General features: G+C 42.6%; 1 protein-coding gene across 9 annotated transcripts in view; it reads right to left on the bottom strand.

The window, feature by feature from the left end:
- AUTS2 (activator of transcription and developmental regulator AUTS2) overlaps positions 1 to 20530 on the bottom strand; it is a 1407660-nt gene that overhangs the window by 354135 nt on the left and 1032995 nt on the right. For all 9 annotated transcript variants that reach the window (XM_060173543.1, XM_060173545.1, XM_060173546.1 and 6 more), the window contains one exon: positions 18812 to 18841. In XM_060173543.1, the coding sequence (XP_060029526.1) occupies positions 18812 to 18841 (30 nt within the window). The remainder of the gene's footprint in view (positions 1 to 18811; positions 18842 to 20530) is intronic.

Below are 20530 nucleotides of genomic sequence, written 5' to 3'. Positions count from 1 at the left end.
TTGTATTTGTTTTCTCTTTATTTTAAGCCAGTGGAAGCAATCTTCCTTCTTACTGTTGGACAGCAGTTTAAAACCACAGAGTCCAAAGCAGATGGCTGTCTGTTCCACTAGATCGCTCCTTTGTTCCTTTGTCTGTGAATGTGGCATCCAGGGAGTTAGACCACTGGTCTCTGACAGGCCAGGGCCAGCCAGTCCCTATAGAACTGCCAAAGGCGAGGTTGGTGGGAAACCCACCGGTCCTTAAGACTGGTGAGTCCCATATGTTTAAGCAAAGGGAATCAACATTGTTGTGAACAAACAGCAGCAATCTGGAAGATCAGCTCCTTAGGCTGATTCTGCCCTGGAGAGGCCTGGGAGCTAGTACAGTGGTGGACAGGGCATGGTCATATTGCACTGCTAGGGTAATGTTTTCGTTCTCTCCTATTAGTCAGAAAATAAACCTTAAAAGAAACAAGAACATTATGAAATTTGGGTAGATATCTAAGGGAGTTACTGTTGGGTCCACTGGAAATTAGACATAAAAATATATGAGTGATGTGGCATAGCTGATACAGATCAGAGATTGCATGGGGTTCTATCATTACAACATTAAGCACCTACCTCTTCTCCTTTCCTTCTTCAAGACACTTCTTTGTAAATTGATGACCAAATAAATACTCTTCATCTAAAGTATTTGTTTTGAAGTTCAAATGAGCGAATGCATGGTGATTTACACAATTGGTATAAAAAATGACTAACTGTATTTGAACATACTTATATACTTAACACTACTGAAATGCACACTTAAAAAAACGAAGATGGGAGTAGGGTGGTAGCACACGTGGTGCGAAGCGCAAGAACTGGCATAAGGATCCTGGTTCAAGCCCCTGCCTCCCCACCTGCAGGGGAATAGCTTCACAAGTGACGAAGAAGGTCTGCAGGTATCTATCTTTCTCTCCCCCTCTCTTGATTTCTCTCTGTCCTATCCAATAACAACAACATCAATAATAACAACAATAAAACAAGGGCAACAAAAGGGAATAAATAAATAAAAATAAAATAAAGATAGTGACTTCATTATATTCTGTTACAAGTTAAAAAAATAAAGTCATTCAGTATATTATTTTTAAAAAACCCTGGGAGTTGGGTGGTAGCGCAGTGGGTTAAGCACAGGTGGCGCAAAGCACAAGGACCCCTGTAAGGGTCCTGGTTCGAGCCCCCGACTCCCCACCTGCAGGGGAGTCGGCTTCACAAGCAGTGAAGCAGGTTTGTAGGTGTCTATCTTTCTTTCCCCCTCTCTGTCTTCCCCTCCTCTTTCTATTTCTCTCTGTCCTACCCAACAAGGACGACAACAATAATAACTACAACAATAAAACAAGGGCAACAAAAGGAAATAAGAAAATAAGTAAATACTTATTAAAAAACTCTACATAAACTCAGGTTCTATGATTAATGCATGGTTATTCTGCTCTGAGTGGTTATCATCAAGACATACATTTATTTTTAAGTTGGATGCAAACAAAACCCAGCCAGAACACTGGGTTTTGTTTGCATCCAACTTAAAAATAAATGTATGCCTTGATGATAACCACTCCCACAGTTCCAACTGTCTTTGCTGCTCAGATGGCTCCAGATGGTTCTAGGTCTCTCAGATTGTAGTTCTGATTACTCTTATGGTAGAAATGTGCACACTCTTTTGACATCATCAGCCTGAGGAACCCTGCAAGTCCCTTATTGCACTCATATTTTCAGTATTCTCAGCTCCCAACTCAGTGTCAGTATCCTGTTAAGGGCACTTTATGTACCTACTTGAGACCTGAGCCATCCATGACTCCTCTCTAAACTCCACATCCTAATGGTCATGACAATTCCACTTTCCATGTCTCCCAAACCTTGCTCTCCTTTCTTTCCCACTGCTTTACCTGAGGTTCTATGCACCTCTGATCAAGTCTAAGATGAATACTTTTTGGTATAGCCATCTGGTTCAAGTTTTCCTCCCTGTTCTCCCACCCTTCCACCAGTGGTGGAATTTTCATCCAAAAAGTCCAATCTGAAGAGTCATCCATCTCCATAAAGTACTCCCACTGTGACCAAGCCCTGGTCTTATCTTGCCACATAAACTCTGTTTACATGGAATTGTTTCTATAAGCCTACATTTATAGTCACATCTCCCTCACTCCTACCATGAAACTTGCTCTGTACAAACAGAAGTACTCATATGCTAAGCCTTAACAACTCTACTTGCTACAAATAATATCCTTTTGCCCATTATCTGCACTGTTCTTGCCACTGCCAATCATGTCCAGCCATGTGTTTCAGCAAGATCCAATCCAGATGCATGCTCCCATAGACAATATGCTTGAGGGTTTTTTGTATTCAGACACAATGCCATCCTTCAGATTTTACTATGGATAGTTATACTTCATCAGGGTACCTCAGTTTTCTCTCTATTTAGACCTCATCTCTCTCTAAATTTCTATTTCTTTATCACCTTTCCTTGTCACAGCTCAGTGTTTGGCTTAGCACACACTGAGAGTCAGTCTATTGAATAAACACACTGAATAGCACACACTGAGAGTCAGTCTATTGAATAAACTATGAGCAGAAGGAGACATGATTGGGCATGCTACTTTTCAGTCTTAGAAAAATCACAGCAGCCAGCTATCTGCTATACTGTAGGGAGAACTGTACTGGAAACAGAGTAGGTCCTTTGGGATAACTACAATTTTTCTGGATAAGTAAGTTACACTTTCTATTCTAGTTAAATAATTCACTAAGGGGGCTGGTCAGTGGTGTACCAGGTTGGTTAATCACACATAGTACAAAGCACAAGGGCCTGGTTTGAGCCTCCAGCTCCCCACCTGCAGGGGGGGGGTTCGCTTCACAAGTAGTGAAACAGATTTGCAGGTGTCTTTCTCTCTCCTTATCTTCCCCTCCTCTTTCAATTTCTCTGTCCTATAAAAAAAAAAAAGAAAAAAGAAAGAAAGAAAAAATGGCCACAGAAGCAGTGGATTCATACTGCAGGCACCAATCCCCAGCGATAACCCTGGAGGCAATAACAATAACAACAACAATAATAATAATTCACTAATTAGCATGTCAGCAACACAAACAACACTTGTATCTCTTAAGATGAATATATTTTTTGAGGAGTAACTCACTATCCACTATAATTAAATGTCGGTATGCTTCTAAATTCTGCTTAGTGTTGTCTTAATTTGCATTTCTCTGACAATCAGTGACCTAGAGCAGTTTTTCATATGTTTGTTATCCTTTTGGATCTCCTCTGAGGTGAATGTTTTGTTCATATCCTCTGCCCATTTTTGGATGGGGTCATTTGCTGTCTGCCTTACCCTCATCATCGTAGTCACTACCCATTCTAGCACAGGAGTTACCTGCAGGCAGCACTTTGGACACATGATTTGTCTTCCAACCCAGATGAGAGATTTAGGCACACACCTGACATCAGTATTACTAGACTAGTCTACTCCTTTCTGGGAAACCCACCCAAACCAATCTGAGTGCTTTCCTTGACTTTTAGTAACTGTAGTGGGAAAGGATAGATAATCTGTCTTCCACTGGCTGAAACTAAAGATGTAATGACCAAGAGGACAGGTTATGATTTCTACCAATTCCTGTTGGTAAAACAATCACGAATACCACGGGCAGAAAAAGAATGTAGAGGCAACACAAGAAGGGCACTTCATTCTCTGTCCAGTGTTTCCAAAGTCCAGCCACATTGTTTTGGACTTTCTGAAGGTGACATGCATTTTTGAAGGCTGAAATGAATTCTGAAAGTCTACACAGCACTTTATTTGCCAGCTTAAATTTAGCTTCTGTTATTTGAAATAAGAAGGAATCTTAAGAAGAGGAGGAAGAGGAGGAGTGCAAAGAAGAAAATCTACCTAACATAAGCAGAGTCTAAACTATTAAAACTTAAGAGGTTTACAATGACCAATAACTTCATGGGGGGCCCTGTAGGAGTTCTGGTTTCAATACTTAAGAAGGTTGAGATGGCATATTGAGTCTTCCTAGAGAATGCTCACCAATCTTGGTAGACAATGAATGCTCATTCTGTCACTGATTTGTTGGGTAAACTGATATTTTCATCAATGTCAACTTTTAGAGTAGGCCTATCTGTACAACACTAGAGATTCAAAAGGGGTGAGGGTCCAAGTGTGACTCTACCTAAACAGAATAAATGTCAACACATGTTATTTAAAATAATTGCTGTGTTCTAAACACAAATGTTGAGAGATAATTACTTTTTAATGCCTGGATTAATATTTTTCTTCTTATTCTTTGATATCTGAATGACTGGATCCAAGGCCAGAGGAGAAAAATCAGGTCATTCCCCTATACCTACTGTAATCTAGCAGGAGCCTGAAGAGGGGCGTGAGGCCAGGGAACACAATTCTTTGTGTGCTATCAACTTCAAATTTCCCACTGAGAAAAGTCATACTTATCTATGGTTCATCTGCTGTACCATTTAAGACTACCCTGACAGCACAAGGTATAATTCATTTTATGTACTGTTTATTATATAATTTTATGAATTTAGGACCTACTAGATACACAGCCCAGGGAAAGAACAACTTGTTAAAGACTGATCAGAAGAAGTAACACATCATATTGGGTGAAAGAGAGATGATGGGGCTATAGAGTGGAAGGAGGTTTCTTTGAGGCAGAACAAGAGGTGACATCTACATTGTGGATACATATGGACATTGAAATGCTCATCACAAGAGACCCACTAATTTGGGACTTGGAGGATTTCACTCATTGACAGAGTGGGTCCTGGTCCTATCCATTACTGGGAGACAACCTTTTAAGGAACATGATTCAACATAGATTTATGATGGTCTTTTCAATAAAAGCAAGCAAAAGGGGGCTAGGACAATAGTAAGCACAGAACTTACAAGTCTGAGGTCCTAGATTCAATCCCTAGCACTGCACATGCCAGAGCCGAACAGTGCTCTGATCTCTCATTCATAATAATAAATAACTGGATCTTTAAAAAAGAATTAAGAAACAAGATGCTAAGCAATATAAAAGAACGAGGTTTTCCCCCAGTGACTGCTAACCCTTAAACTGACAAAACAAATGCCCTCCAAGTACCTTAGAAGCATCATTTGCATGCAAGTAATGTGCTAACTGCAAATGGGACTTATTACTTAATTAAAGCTCATCACAGCAGATCTTCTTGAAGCAGTATTTTTGTTGGATGTTTGAATTACAATTGAAAGTGATAAAATACTCTTTGAACATTTCCTTTTATTTCAATATGCTACTATTCTCCCTGGCTTATTCTGATCAGTCCAAAGCTTGTTGGGATGTGACAGTGAGGAAGAGCCCAGCTCTGTGGCTACAATGCTGCCTTAGAAACCAGACAGCAGGCTTTATAATTTGGCTTTTTCACGGCCAGTGCAAGACTTTGTGCATATTACATAAGCCCTTGGTGACTCAGCTATCTCCTTGGTACCAAGGATAATAGTACTTCTCTATTGTGGTTGAAGTATAGATTAAACAACTCAATAATGTAAAGCATATACCAACACTAAGTAATCACTACTTTGCTGGATCATGGAACACTTGAAACCTTACAGTATTTGGATTCAATGATTTAAAGGTAAGAATTCTATCTCCACTGTCATTAGAACATTAGCTAAGCTATCTTTTCTGCACCTTGGTTTTCTTCTGAATAAAATAGAGATGATCCTAACAACTTTTCATTGAGTAGATTGGTATATATGAAAATAATGTGTAAAACATCCTGGCAAATATTTCTGACTTGCAGGCTCAGTCTCATTGCATGGATGGACACAGACTCTGCCATACTGAGGACCCACACCTCCTTCCTCTTGCCTGTCTGCTGGAGACTAGAGCAATGACTACCAGACCAAGTGCCAGGGAGTGACACAATGGGCTATTCTTAAAAGGAGGAGTTCCGTTCTCACATGGTTTAACATCAGGAAGAGGGATAGCTGATTTCAGCAGGCACTGTGGGTGCTGTTGCTGACCAGACACACACACACACACACACACACCTGCAGACTGTGTCCCCATAAATTCTTTCTCTGGTTTCCTTCTCTGCTTGGGCCAGCTCCCCCGCAGTCCCTCTGTGCAGGAAGGCAGGGCCCTAGGGGTCCCCAGGAAACCCCCTGCCTGGACACACACTGGAGCTGGAGAACTTGCCTGGGAAGCCAGTAAAATTTTAATGCACTTTGTAGTGCGGTCATGTCATACTCGGTTATGGCAAATAATCCCAGATGCCTGCAGAGGTAAAATGGAGCTGTAATGTGCTTGCCTCCTAACCCGAGCTGACAGCAATGATGTATGACTACCATTAGCGGAAAATATCACTTCAACTAACCCATGATCCAGCTCCGCTCAGGGTCACATTATCCATGAGGAACAAATTACACTCCCAAAGTAAATACAAATTTTCTACACGAAATGGGTACAAAAAAAGGGAAGGAGGTGATGTGTTCCCTTCACCAGCACACCGCTGAGTGACGCAGATGATAAAGGACAGGACAAATCATTGGCTGACAGAGTGCTGTGCCATAATCAGCTCAGCCGGCACGCTCTCCAGCCGATAAACACTATATTCTCCCCTTAGTGGCAAATACATAATCTTTAACACGGACATGGTGGCTTCAGATATTTACTGCCATTTGGGCAGCAGGAACACCCCAAGCAGCATTTGCTATTCAAAAAGGCAAGACGCCATAGTCTCAAAAGGCCCAGGGACCCAGGCATGGTTAGGAGTCAGAGTATGAGGACAGACCAGCAGGTTTTTAAGGTGGCAGAAGACAACAGAATTCAACTGCTTTGGAGGGAGCAGTTCAGGAGCAGTGGTGATTCCATAGCTCCTTCTTGGCCTGCTGGCCACAGGAAGGAAGGCCTGAGGCAGCTACACAAGATGCAAAAAGCTCTGGACCAGAAGACTAGAAATGAGCCTCTGAGCTCAGCTTAGTTCTTCTCCATAGTATCAGGTGACTATGTCAAGGCCATTTTACTTTCTGGGTCTTAGATAATAAACAAAACAATTTCCAGGTATAACACTGATATTTAAAGTTAACTCACTAAGCATCAAGCATATGGACTTGCTGGTAGTCAGTGACTTAACAAGATCAGAAATGTTTTACACTAAACCCAGATATGTACTCAAAGAAGTATGAGTTCCTCCATACAGCTCAGAGCTAGTGTGCTGACTTGGTATCTTCTATATCCCAAGTTACTTAGGCAGCCCACAGGCTGACTGCCACAAGTGAGAACACACACCTTGTAACTTGGCCTTCTCGTCTCTGTCAGTTGCTTCCCAGTTCAGAAGAGTTAATGATAGTGGATCTATGTTGCTAGTGGACCCAAATTATAGTCATTTCATGTTTACTAAGCAATTTCCCTGATGGATTTTTTTTTTTTAAGAAGCTGTTGGGTTTCTGAGTAGATTATACAATTTAGGTCTCCTGTAATAGAAGAAACAGCAAGAGCTCTCAAACAGAGCTCCTAAGCATCTCCCAACTCACTCTGTTATGTAAGGAAACAGAGTGAAGAGGGAGAAAGAACTCAGATTCTGGGACCTTAACACGTATCAGATCTTAAGTATGTGCTTGGTTTTCTGTACCTGAAAAAGACACCTACTTGAAAAAAAAAATCTTTGATAAGACTGATTTTTGAGTCCGGCACGCTGCAGATGACCAGCACTGCTATAGATGAGGATACATATAGATCCACACAATAAATATTGAGACAGGTCATATAAAATGACATTTGTAAAAGCGTTTTGAGTAACAGAATGTTCTCTTCAAGATGAGTTTGTGTTTAATTGTTATCATTTTGTTATTATTGACCCCAATCTCATTATTCACTGACCCAAAGAGACAAGTACCACCTACATTTTTTTTATCAAGACATTAGAGAAAAGCCATTAAACCACCATTAAGAGTTCCAACAAGAATATAGAAAAACCTGAACTAAGCCTCTTGGGTACCATAACCACCCTCCCCAGTAAGTGAGTTCTTCAAATGCTTCATGCTACTGTCTCTTTAAATATGCATATACTTGGCACACCATGAATCAAGTATAGGCTTAGAACAGTAACAGAGGGGGGCCAGGCAGTAGCGCAGCGGGGTTAAGTGTACATGATGCAAAGCTCAAGGACCTGCATAAGAATCCTGGTTCAAGCCCCCAGCTCCCTACCTGCAGGGGAGTCTCTTCACAAGCAGTGAAGCAGGTCTACAGATGTTTATCTTTCTCTCCCCCTCTCAGTCTTCCCCTCTTCTCTCTATCCAACAACAACAACAGCAATACCAAGAATAACAGTAACAACAAGGGCAACAAAATGGGAAAAATGGCCTCTAGGAGAAGTGGATTCAGAGTGCAGGCATCAAGGCCCAGCAATATCCCTGGAGGCAAAAGAAAAAAAAGTAACAGAGAAAGCTGCTTCTGACTATTTGACAGTGTCATGCAGTTCTACAGTTCATACTTCTCAATAGGGTTCTTATGAGCTAAGATAGGGAGAAAACTATGACGCTATAGAAGGAAGTCAATTTGACGTTCTCATTTGTGACTTTAAGAAAAATAAGAAAGGGGCTGATAAAATAGCTCACTTGACTAGTGTGTTGCTTTGCCATGTGCGCAACCCAGGTTCAAGTCTGGCCCCCACTGCTACCAGAAGGAAGCTTTGGTGTTGTTTCTCCCTCTCTACCTCTCTTTTTCTATCTTTAAATGTCAGCCTGGAGTAGTAAAGCTGTGGAGATGACAAGCAAGGAAAAGAGGAAGAGGAGGAGGAAGAAAAAAGAATAACAATTCAAAACTCAATTTTGAGATTTTTTTTTTTCAAATTGTAAAGTTTGGCTAATTACCAATATACCCTATACAGAAATTTCACTATCTTTATGCATACAGGGTAGCATAAAGAGCCACTATGCGCTGATTATATCATCATGCAGTAATTTCCAAGGGGGTTTAACTGAGACAACCAACCACACCCACAAACACAAATGTACACACACACACACACACACACAAAAGAAAATCTTGCTTATTTTTATTGAGGACAGAACACTCTCCAACCCCATACAGGGTAAGATAGATACCTCCAGCAACCAAAAAGCTACCCAGTTACACTCAGTGATAAGCCACTAGAATAAAACATGTCATTAAAGGCATCATCAACAGGCTTAGGGAGATAGCTCATCCCATAGAGTGCACACTTTACTGTGCACAAGATCCCCCAGCACCCCATGGGAGTACCATGCATGACACCAGGGCAAGTTTCATGAGTGGTGGCATGGTTTCTCTCTGCCCCCTTCCCCTTTCTGCCTCTCTGTTTCTACCTGAAATTAAAAGGGGAAAATTCTGGCAGGTTTTCTGGCCCAAGGACATATGAGGAAATGCTCTACTTCACTCATAATTAAAGAGATGCAAATTAAAACCACATTGAGATTCTGCCTCACACTTGTAAGAATAGCCTATATCGGGAGCCAGGCAGTGGCGCAGCGGGTTAAGCATACAAGGCACGAAGCACACGGACCAGCAGCAGGATCCTGGTTGGAGTCCCCAGCTCCCCACCTGCAGGGGGTTTGCTTCACAGGTAGTGAAAGCAGGTCTGCAAGTATCTATTTTTCTCTCCCCCTCTCTGTCTTTCCCCCCTCCTTTCTCGATTTCTCTCTGTCCTATCCAACAACAATGACTGCAGTAACGACGACAATAAACAAGGGCAACAAAAGGCAAAAATAAAAAATGAAATAAAAAAGAATAGCCTATACCAACAAAACAGAAAATAATAAGTGTTGGCAAGGATGTGGAGAAAGAAGAACTCTGTTACATTGTTGGTGGGAATGCAAACTGCTACCACCATTACAAAGAACACTGTGGAAAATTCTTAAAGATAAAAATAGAAATGCCTTCTGATCCAGCAACAAGATATATACACCTAAGAACTGATTGCTCTTAAGCATTTATCCAAAAAACATCAAAAACACTAATTCAAAGGTACATATTCCACCCAATGTTCACAGTTGCATTATCCACAATAGCCAAAATATGAAAGCAACCTAAAAGAAGTTATGAGATATATACTTAATGTAGCACTACTTGGCCATCAAAAATGATAATGTGTTCTTCAGGACAAAATGGATGGAGCTGGAGATGATTATGCTTAGTGAAGTAAATAAGGATGTGAAAGACAATTACTAGGTGGTTTCACTCACATGCGGAGTATGGAAACCGAAACACATAAACTTGCTTAAAAGAAAGGAGCCAACCTGTCTCCAAGATCTTGGGAGAAGTATGGCAATTATCTTTGGGAGGTAGGAAGACAGTACTTTGGTGGTGGGAGTAGTGTTGAACTATACCCCTACTACCTCATAATCTTGTAAATCAGTACTAAATCATTAATCAAAAAAAGTCTGCCAGGAGCAGTGGAATAATGCAGCTGTGAAATTGGCCTGGGGGAAGGAAAAAGAGGCATCATCAACACAAGTGCCTCCGCTAATAATCTTCCTGCTACAGGTGAGTCAGTGTTCATGGTCAATTTATGAAGTTAAAAGCCATCACTTTCACCTGACACCTCTTTGACATTGCAGTCTTCCCTTCAGGTAAGCCATAAAATCCCACCTGATAGTTCATTTTAAGAGAAGGCAGCTGACCTTTTCTTTGGAAATGTAGATCAGGCACTCAATCCTGTACACTTCCAGATGAATGAATCCCTTTTACAGGTCTAATACTATTCATCACTAATCAAGAGAGTTTATGTAGCACAATCTGAAGGTAGCTCTTCACTAGTTCTCATGCTCTTTGAAATAAAGTGATTGAGAATCAGAAACTAAACTAATTGCTCTGCTGCCTGGTGACTGGTGTTTGGTTACAGAACCAAACCAAGCAACTATAAGGCCCATTCTGGTTCATCAATAGATACTTGGAAAACAGTAGGTAACAGGATATGAATGACAACACAAAAGAACCTGCAAACAAATCTGCTTAGACATTAGTTCCATATGTAAATTTCCTTCAGCTACTTGAACAAGTCAAAACAGATGTGTCTGGAACCATCTACTATGCTTACTCCCTCTTAAGAATTTGAGGAGGATGAAAGAATAGAGACAATTTTAATATATATATTTTTTATCTTGGCAAAGGACAAATACAATCATGTAGTAATTTCCCTGAATCTGCCTGAGACTGGGGCCTAAATAAATAGTTACATAGGAAATCAGGATTTCCAGTCTCATTTTAAAGAGGACAAAGATTACATTCAGCTACTTTAGGTAACTTGCCCAATTTCAGACATCTGGTTAGTTAGAAATTAGATATCTGGCCTTCTAAGTATGCTCTGTGATGAACAGCAGAACCTGTTCTTCCTTCCTACTATGCATTCTAGGGACTAGTGTAAATAGAGCTTAATGGAAGATATCTGACAATTTTTCAAAATTCCTGATTATTCATTTTATTAGCCTACATTAAATCCTAAATCTGTATATTTATAACTTGCCATTTCCAGGTGAATGGTGTTGTAGGAATGGGTAGAAACCCTACACACACACATTCACTGTGAGTGAACAGTTTCTGGTTTGGCACAAAAATGGTATGATGTGAAAAAGAGAGGAAATTAATGAGACTCAGGATTTAAAATAACCTTCAGTTGAAATTTAATCCAACAATGGCATCACTCCAAAGCTAACCTTATCAAAGCAAGGACTGCAAAAGCTGAATAAGGGCAAGAGACTGGCATACTTTAACAATGAATCCTTACACTATCAGGCCACCCCATCAGCTGAGCCCCTAGTCCGGAAGTCCTGAGATTCCCAAACAGACATGATGGGCCTAGACCTTGAATAAATCCCTCTCTCCATTGTTACCAGTCATCTCTATCAGGAACAACACAATAGACCTTGCCCTCAAGGTGGATCAACAATGGTAGAGAATGTTCTATCTTCCGAAGGGAGGCTGGACAACATACTCTATGTTCCACTTGAGGTAGATGGCTCCTGAAACTGAGGCAGCTTGGAATGTTCCTACTCATGACCACAGAATGTGAGCTCAGATCTTTAGGAATGCAGAGATTATATATGCTTCTAAGCTGAATATGGGCCCCAGATCACATCAAATCAGTGGGGTTTACAGTCAACAATATTTATAAACCTTTACCATTATTTGGGAGCTACTCTCTTCCCTGATCCAGCTTTCTGGTCCTTTTTCTAGCCATGACATCATCTTCCCAGAAAATAACTTGGATCCAACTGCATATCAGAGGTCAGGCTCAGGGAAAAAAAAAAAAAAAAAGAACTAGTAGAGTCATGGGCCCTTTGAATATAAATAAAATAGGCCTACTAGCTATAAACAAAATGGAGTACCCCCCCCAGCTCATCATCTGAACTATTCCAGCCTTTAGGTTCATGATTAGTGAATGATTTGTTTGGGTTTGTATGTTAATTTTTTTTTCAGCCACCAGGTTCCAGATGCTAACATGATGCCAACTGGACTTCCCTGGACGGATGACACCAACAATGTGTCCTGGAGCTCCACTTCCCCGGAGTCCGGCCCCACTAGGGAAAGGGACAGGCTGGGAGTATGGATCGACCTGTTTGTTAATGCCCATGTTCAGCAGGGAAGCAATTATAGAAGCCAAATCTTCCACCTTCTGCACCCATAATGACCCTGGGTCCATACTCCCACAGGGCTAAAAAATAGGAAAGCTATCAGGAGAGGGGATGGGATATGGAGATCTGGTAGTGGGAATTGTGTGGAGTTGTATCCTTCTTATCCTTTTTTTTTTATTGATGTTTCCTTTTTATAAATAAAAATTAAAAAATTAAAATAAAGAAATATAAATCAAACGAAAGCAATGAACATTTCTGAATACTGAATCTGCACCAATCATCAAAGTGCTAGGAATAGAAAAACAAGAACAGGGAGTTGGGTGGTAGCGCATTGGGTTAAGCTCAGGTGGCACAAAGCGCAAGGACCAATGTGAGGATCCTGGTTCGAGCCCCCGCTCCCCACCTGCAAGAGAGTTGTTTCACAAGCAATGAAGCAGGTCTGTAGGTATCTGTATTTCTCTCCCCCTCTTCTCTCGATTTCTCTCTGTGCTATCAAACAACAACAACAATAATAACTACAACAATAAAACAAGGACAACAAAAGGGAGTAAATAAATATTTAATAAAAACATAAAAAATAAAAACAAGAACATAGACCCTGCTCTTCTGGGCAAAAAGATTTACTTTGGTGCTATGAAACTGGAAAAGGAAAGAAAGCATCTTAACTGGAAAGGGGAGGAAAGCTTCTTTTTTCTAACAGAAGAAAACAGTAGAGCATCTTCAAGTTGTCTCCTATCAAAACATGTCCTATTTAAAAACCAAGGATGGGTGGTGCTATAAGCAAAAATGGTGCCATCTGAACTCCTGGAATGTTGCTAAGGAGGCACAATCTTCACCAGCTGTGAAACGCTGCCAGCTGAGGGATGGGACGCTTCCACCATAAGCATAAGCCACATGCCCAGGCTTCAGTTTGACATCTCAGCAGTTTCTGAGGCCTTCAGGTGCCAAGTTAGGCATGTGGTTTGTGTTGAGTTAGGAACATAAGCCTTTTGTTGGGTTTTATTGCTTTTCTTAGAATATGCACCCTTCCCACACAAGTGAACATAAAATGATCACATACATTTTAGCATGAATCAAAGACTTAGGATGTACTAAAAGGTGTGTACACAATGGGGAGAAGGGAGCTAGCATGGAAAGTCAGGGCTACTACATCTGCAGCCAGTGTGCATTCTGGATTTTGCTAAGCAAGTCCCAGGGACTAAGTAACCTTGTCCAGGTGGTTAAAAGCCAAGAAAGGATGCTGAAATCAGGAGTCATGCTAAATATTTCCTTAGGAAAAGGAGACTGTAGGGGGTCGGGCGGTGACGCAGTGGGTTAAGCACACGTGGCGCTAAGCGCAGGGACCGGCGTAAGGATCCCGGTTCGAGCCCCCGGCTCCCCACCTGCAGCAGAGTTGCTTCACGGGCGGTGAAGCAGGTCTGCAGGTGTCTATCTTTCTCTCCCCCTCTCTCTCTGTCTTCCCCTCCTTTCTCCATTTCTCTCTGTCCTATCCAACAACAAAGCAACGTCAACAATGGCAATAATAACCGCAACGAGGCTGCAACAACTAGGGCAACAAAAAGGGGGGCAAAATGGCCTCCAGGAGCGGTGGATTCATGGTGCAGGCACCGAGCCCAGCAATAACCCTGGAGGAAAAAAAAAAAAAGAAAAGGAGACTGTATTGGTGTGTACTGCATGTACATATATGCATCATATGTGTCTATACAGAGAAGCACGTAGGAGCACAGAAGATTTTCCTCTGGAACTGTCATAATTCTAAGAGCATCAGCTAACAGAAAAGTTAGTTTCTCTTCAGTATTTGTTATTTGACAGTAGTTCTCAAACCAGCAGTGTGTCAGAATTATCTGCGGAGCTTTTTTTTTTTAAATATTTATTTTATTTATTCCCTTTTGTTGCCCTTGTTGTTTTATTGTTGTAGTTATTATTGTTGTTGTCGTTGTTGGATAGGACAGAGAGAAATGGAGAGAGGAGGGGAAGACAGAGAGGAGGAGAGAAAGATAGACACCTGCAGACCTGCTTCACCGCCTGTGAAGCGACTCCCCTGCAGGTGGGGAGCCGGGGTTCGAACCGGGATCCTTATGCCGGTCCTTGTGCTTTGCGCCACCTGCGCTTAACCCGCTGCGCTACAGCCCGACTCCCTCTGCGGAGCTTTTTTAAATTGCAGATGTGGTGGCTCCACCCTAGGCATCCTGAATCAAAGCCTCCTTCCTGTGATGGGTGTCTGGAAATTCATCGACATTTGGGGCATGGGTAAGGGGTTGGGGGGGGGTGTAGAATACACTTAGGTACTTCTGGATTTGACCAAGATATTACTTATGCTCTGGGCTCCAAGCTGTGCCCAGTGAAAAACCTGATGTTCAGTATATTAAAAAAAGTATATATGTAAAAAGACTATGGCTTGGGAACCCTTCCAAGTTTAGCAGTGCTTTCACTCAGCTTGTATCAGAAAGGAATACCCTTGAGAATGAAGGCTGAACCTGGGGGTCCAATGGAAAAAAGTCTCATCTAACAACCTATAGTGGGATTTTTTTTTTTTTTTTTTTTAAGAATGTAAGCTTCATTAAAGGAAGAGAGACATCCTCGTTCCCAAGTGATTTTCATGTCATCCTAACAAAACTAATGAAGGCTAAGTTTTTACCATGGTGTCATGTTTGGGGTTGCAAACAAGTAAGGGGCAGGACAGCAACAACTCTGTTATTGGCTAAGAGCATGACCACTGCATGGGCAATATACCTTTCAACCAGCTATGCTGAGTAACTCACATGGTACCAGGGATGTGGGAAGGTGGAGAGAGAATTGCCTTTAATCTTCACATGAATTTCACAACCAAACTGGGGCTGTTGCTTTGGGTAACAGGTTGCTGCCAGTGGTAGGGAAAGAGAGGAAACAAGAGAAAACAAAGATCAAATATATGGAAATGTGTGTGCTGTCTCTTTGTTCTCATGATACCAATTCATTTCTGGTGTGGGGGGACTGGAATGATTGCTTAATTTGGATGATTAAGGTACCAACTGCTACCTATTTTCTTTGCACCAAGTACAATGAGACTAGCTCCATATCTAAGCTGCCACCTTCTCTAGCCCTCCACCCTGTTTTTGCTCTGCATAGAAGCCAGGCTTTCTGGCATAAACAAAACATACATTCACGGGACTGGGGGTGGTGGTGGGGTGTGGGGAGAGGCTCTGAGAGGTGTCTCATCAAAGCATTTTTCACACACAAGTACACCTCCTCCATTTGTGGAAGCTCTGCTTTTTTAGCCCGCTTTCCAGTCGCTTCCACATTAATTAGTAAGGGTATCATTTTATAAATTACAGCTTCATATCAGAGGAAAGCAGAGTTTATCTTAATTCAGTCAGCTGTGTGAAATACAGTACCCTAATTTTAGACCGCCAGTTCTGCAGATCCCTGTGGAGCAAGAGAGTGACAGGTCTTCCGGAGAGAAATCCCACTGGGTCCCCTACAAGTCTCACTTTTGCCTCCAACAGCATCCCTGGTGGGGCTTGCTGAAGGGATCCCAGGACACTGAGTGGCATCTTCTCCATCATTAGCAATTCAGATTTGAATGCGAATCCTCCAAGCAGCAGATGAAAGCAGCCCTGCTAGCCCTGGGGCTCCAAGGGGGGCCCAGGCAAGAGGCTCTGGCATGAAGGAGGCTGAGGAGGCCTAGGCAGCAACAACGGAGCAGGAGTCTGGGAGGATGGTGTTAAAGTCAGTGATAAACACCAGATAGTCACAGTCCAAAAGGGGAAGCCTGACAGTCTTAGCTGTCACAGGGCTAAGCAGGGCCGGCTGCAATTACAGTCTTGATTGCTCCTGCTGGGCAGCCTCTGGAGAAATACTAGGTGCGGGCGACTGTGAAGCAGGTCCCCCAGCAAGAACAGGAGGATCTGCAGGGCCACCCCAGTCCACTAGACTTGTGGAGTGCACACAGCTCTCCCTACTCAGCACCCCTCTTGGGGACATGTCTTCATTCTCCTTTGCTGCCCTGAAATCACCCCTCATTCTAAGAGGTGGGTATTGGTTCCCCACTTCTGCTGTGTATTCTTAGGGACCAGGCAGCAGTGCCTACTTCGCTCAAACTTCTGGGAGAGGACTAGTTGAGGTGCCCTCAGTATATAAGAATGTCCTTGGTCCTGAGGTTCCTCAGACAACCATGGGCATCTCATTTCTTGAATTTAACTAAAGTTGGGTGATCACCTAGACTAAGAATATTAGTAAGCACAGAGATGCTGAGTAACTGACCTAGAACATGGGCCAGGCATCGGGTTTCTACAGTTCCTGGGCATCTCAGGTGTGGAGTCCAGGTTGAAACTGCTGATCACCTGGAGTGAAACACCGGGCATCCTTACACCTTCTACAAGTGCTGGAGCCTGCGGGCACTTCCAGAATTCACATAGCCTCTCACAGAAAGAACATCGGCTTGGCTGTGAAACTCCAAGGAGGGCTCATCCCCTTAGAGGAACGCCACCAACTTGCAAAGTGAGACTGACCTTTGCCTAGAGGTTTCCTGAGATGACCATAAAAGGTGAGTTCATCCCTAGGCACCTATGGTGCCCTACAGAATAGTTACAGTAGCCATGTAGGATCAAGGCCTGGGTGGCTCCCAGGGCCAAGTGGGTGTGCCCTGAACACTGAGCCACTCCAGCTGTCCATGTCCCTTTGGCACCACTATGCTGGCTGCCAGAGACACAGGGGGCTCTACTTCCAAGGAACTAAGACTCCAGGGGGCAGGAGGAAGGAAGCTCCTACTTGTCAGTTAAACAAAAGAATCACCCACAGTCCCTTTCTAGTGTGTACTTTCGCTGTCATGCAACAGCCCATTACCATGTCACAGCACAGCACACCCTTCCACAGGTCACTTTGTTTTAAAATGACATGGATAATGCACATGTCAGCAAGCTGACAGTCCTGGCCGTCCTTCAGAGATAAAAACCTCACGGCAAGAGCCTGTTCTTATCTGGGGGACAAGCATTGGTCTATCATCCAAGTCAGGCAGAACATGATTTCTCCAGAGAGCACTTTTTTCATTTCCTGATTTTAAGGAAATCAAATAAGCACCGTTTGTCTTCATCTGAATATGCTTGACCTGCTCAAATGATGATGTCTTGCATTTTATAACAGGCTACATATGCTGAATTCAAATTAATGACAGTACAGAACAAGAGCTCTTAGATCTCTCTTGGAAGTTGGCAGCAGAAAAGGAGGGAACATTCTGGGCCTGATGGAAAGACCCTACTAATCTAGGCAGAGGATTCTGAGGAAAATCCACAATCATGGGAGAAGTGAAAGTCAGAGAACAGGGCTCCAGAGTGCCAGGTACACTGGACAGATTCAGAAACTGGGGGAGACAGCACTAGCCTCTTCTTTTCTGTGCCACAAGATACAGAAGTCATGATATTTGGGTGATTTGTTTGAAATACACAACAAGTAGGAGCAAAACCAAAAAGACATTTGACTAGGATGGCGAGGGGTAAGGGGAAGTGCATAGGTGTTGGGAAAGCCAGAAGAAAACAATAGATCAAAGATAGTCAACCAAGGCAATCCCAAATTAGCTGGGACGTCACTTTACCAGGTGCTGCTCCGATCTTCTGAGAGCTCAACAACTGAACTCTCCCTCCTGGTCCATGTTGAACTGGATACACAGAGGTCGGTGTTGTCAGCCTCCCACACGGAGGTTGGTGTGTTGTCAGAGTATTCAGCTGCTTAAAAAACTGCCCTCCCACCTCACCAACCACCTGCACAAGAAGAGCGAGTGTGGCTACATCTGATCCACCCCAACCCCTCGCCCCATGGTGAGAATCCCAGGCACAAACCATGAATAGCTCTACCTCATATACACAAGAAAGCGGAAAGAAGCATAACAGTCAGTAGGAGAAATGAAAAAAATATATATTATAAATACATATTAGTGAGTTCAATGCTCCCATCAAAGATCATCAAAGAAAAACTGGACAACTATTATAATAAATCATTTCCTCTTTTAAAATCTGTAGTGAAAACTTTAGTGTGAAGCTTGCTGAAGAAATAGTGGACCTCACCAATTAAAATGTTATTTCTTATCACAGGAAGTCTGATTGTGTGAACAAAGCCTGTCATTTCAGAAGAGAAATAGTGCTGGTAGCTTGAAGCTGGCACCTCATCACCCTGCAGCTGTGTATGAGAGAAGCAGAGTGCTCAGTGTGCTAGGTGCTGTGCCTACAGTGAGGAGGAGGAGTCTTACTTACCTTCTCTTCCTGGTCACTGTCACTGTCACACTGAAAAAGAAAAGAAAGTGAGGATTAGTACAAAGGGTGTGTAAGTTTTTGGTTTTCATATAAAAAAGAAAAAATTAAATAAATACATAAATCAATAGACAAATAAAGCAAGGCATGTAAAATGAATAGGTAACATTGTGAGACTAGAATGAATTTTTTCAGTTCAAGTGCCAGTGAAGAGAACCAGAAATAAAAGCTGGAGGTGGCTCTACTGATTTCAGTCGTTGCCTGTGCTCTGTGGTTCCCCCATGGTCACTCTGACACAGCTCTCCATGCCACTAGTGAGCAACCTCACTGCTAGGCAGAGGGGATGCCCACTGAGGAGTCACCCCAGCTACAGGCCTAGGGTGAGTTGAGTTCATTCAACAGGTTTCAGAGCAAAATCACAGAAACGTCCACCTCCAGCTAATGTGAGTGGCGGTGTCTCTCCTAGACTTTTTCTTTCTTTTTTTTTCTTTGCCCTCGGGGTTATTGCTGGGGTTCGGTACTTGCACTACGAATTCATTGCTTCTGTGACCATTATTTATATTTTTTGGATAGGACAGAGAGAAATTGAGAGGGGAGGGGAAGACAGAGAGGGAGAGAGAAAGACAGATACCTGCAGCCTTGCTGTACCATTTGTGAAGCAACCCCTCTGTAGATGAGTAGCTGGGGGCTCTAACCAGGATCCTTGCAGAGGTCCTTACGCTTTGTACTATGTGTGCTTAATCTATTGTGCCACTGCCCAGCACCCCCTCTCCTAGAGTTTTTCTAGAGGAAAAGCAGTAAGCCTCTGGGTACGACATCTTATTTGGACTTTGAAAGAAGCACAGCATAATGGACAAGGCTCACCACCAGGATGGCTGCCTTTTCCAGGGTTTAGAGGTCCAAAGCAAATATGCTAAGGACAAAAGGTCAGGATAACAAATCAACAATACAGGCCAAACCAAAAATAAGCAAAAAACAAATGAACTAGGGAGGTATACTCACACCATATCTAACAGATCAGATTGCAATTCACAATAATTGAGCTGAATTTGGAATAACCAGGAAAAAAATTAAAATTTTGGGTTTTTTAAGGGAAAAGAGATGTGTGTGTGTGTGTGTGTGTGTGTGTGTGTGTGTGTGTATGCACACACTTAACAGAAAGCTTTCTGCTATCCAATATTTGATTTTGAAAAAGCAGATGTGTGTTGTTAGAGTCAGTGCCTGTTGGGACTATGTGCAAGCTTGATAGAGCTTAGGGAGAACTACCCCCATCCTTGGATGGAGGTCTGAGAAGATACCCTCTTGGTGAGTCTCTCTCACCCGAGGTGAGCAAAAGGGGGGAAACTCAGACTTAGTTCATTCCTTCTTGACTCTCAGGCCCACAGAAACCCCAATACTTCTCCCCATTAACTGCAGGCCACATGGCCACCTACTTTAAGATTCACTTACTCAAAGTCACCTTCTGATCACAGAAGAACACACCTTATCACACACTCCTAGCAGTGCCCTTTGATGTCCTCAATTTGCATCAAACCTTGCTTATCTTCTCTCTATTTTGCCTTAACTGGTTCAACCCCTTTCCTCCCCTCAAACACCTTTGGGTAATTAAATGCCTGCATCAGGAGACTAATTATCTTGACCTTTATGTATCTGCATCAATTCTTGTCATACCAGCCCCTTCCATAGGGGCAAGCCGACCTTTAAGAAACCTGTAATTTCTGA

Source organism: Erinaceus europaeus, chromosome 15 (assembly GCF_950295315.1).
Source record: "Erinaceus europaeus chromosome 15, mEriEur2.1, whole genome shotgun sequence".
NCBI lineage: Eukaryota > Metazoa > Chordata > Mammalia > Eulipotyphla > Erinaceidae > Erinaceus > Erinaceus europaeus.
This window is presented reverse-complemented; position numbering and strand designations above follow the sequence as displayed.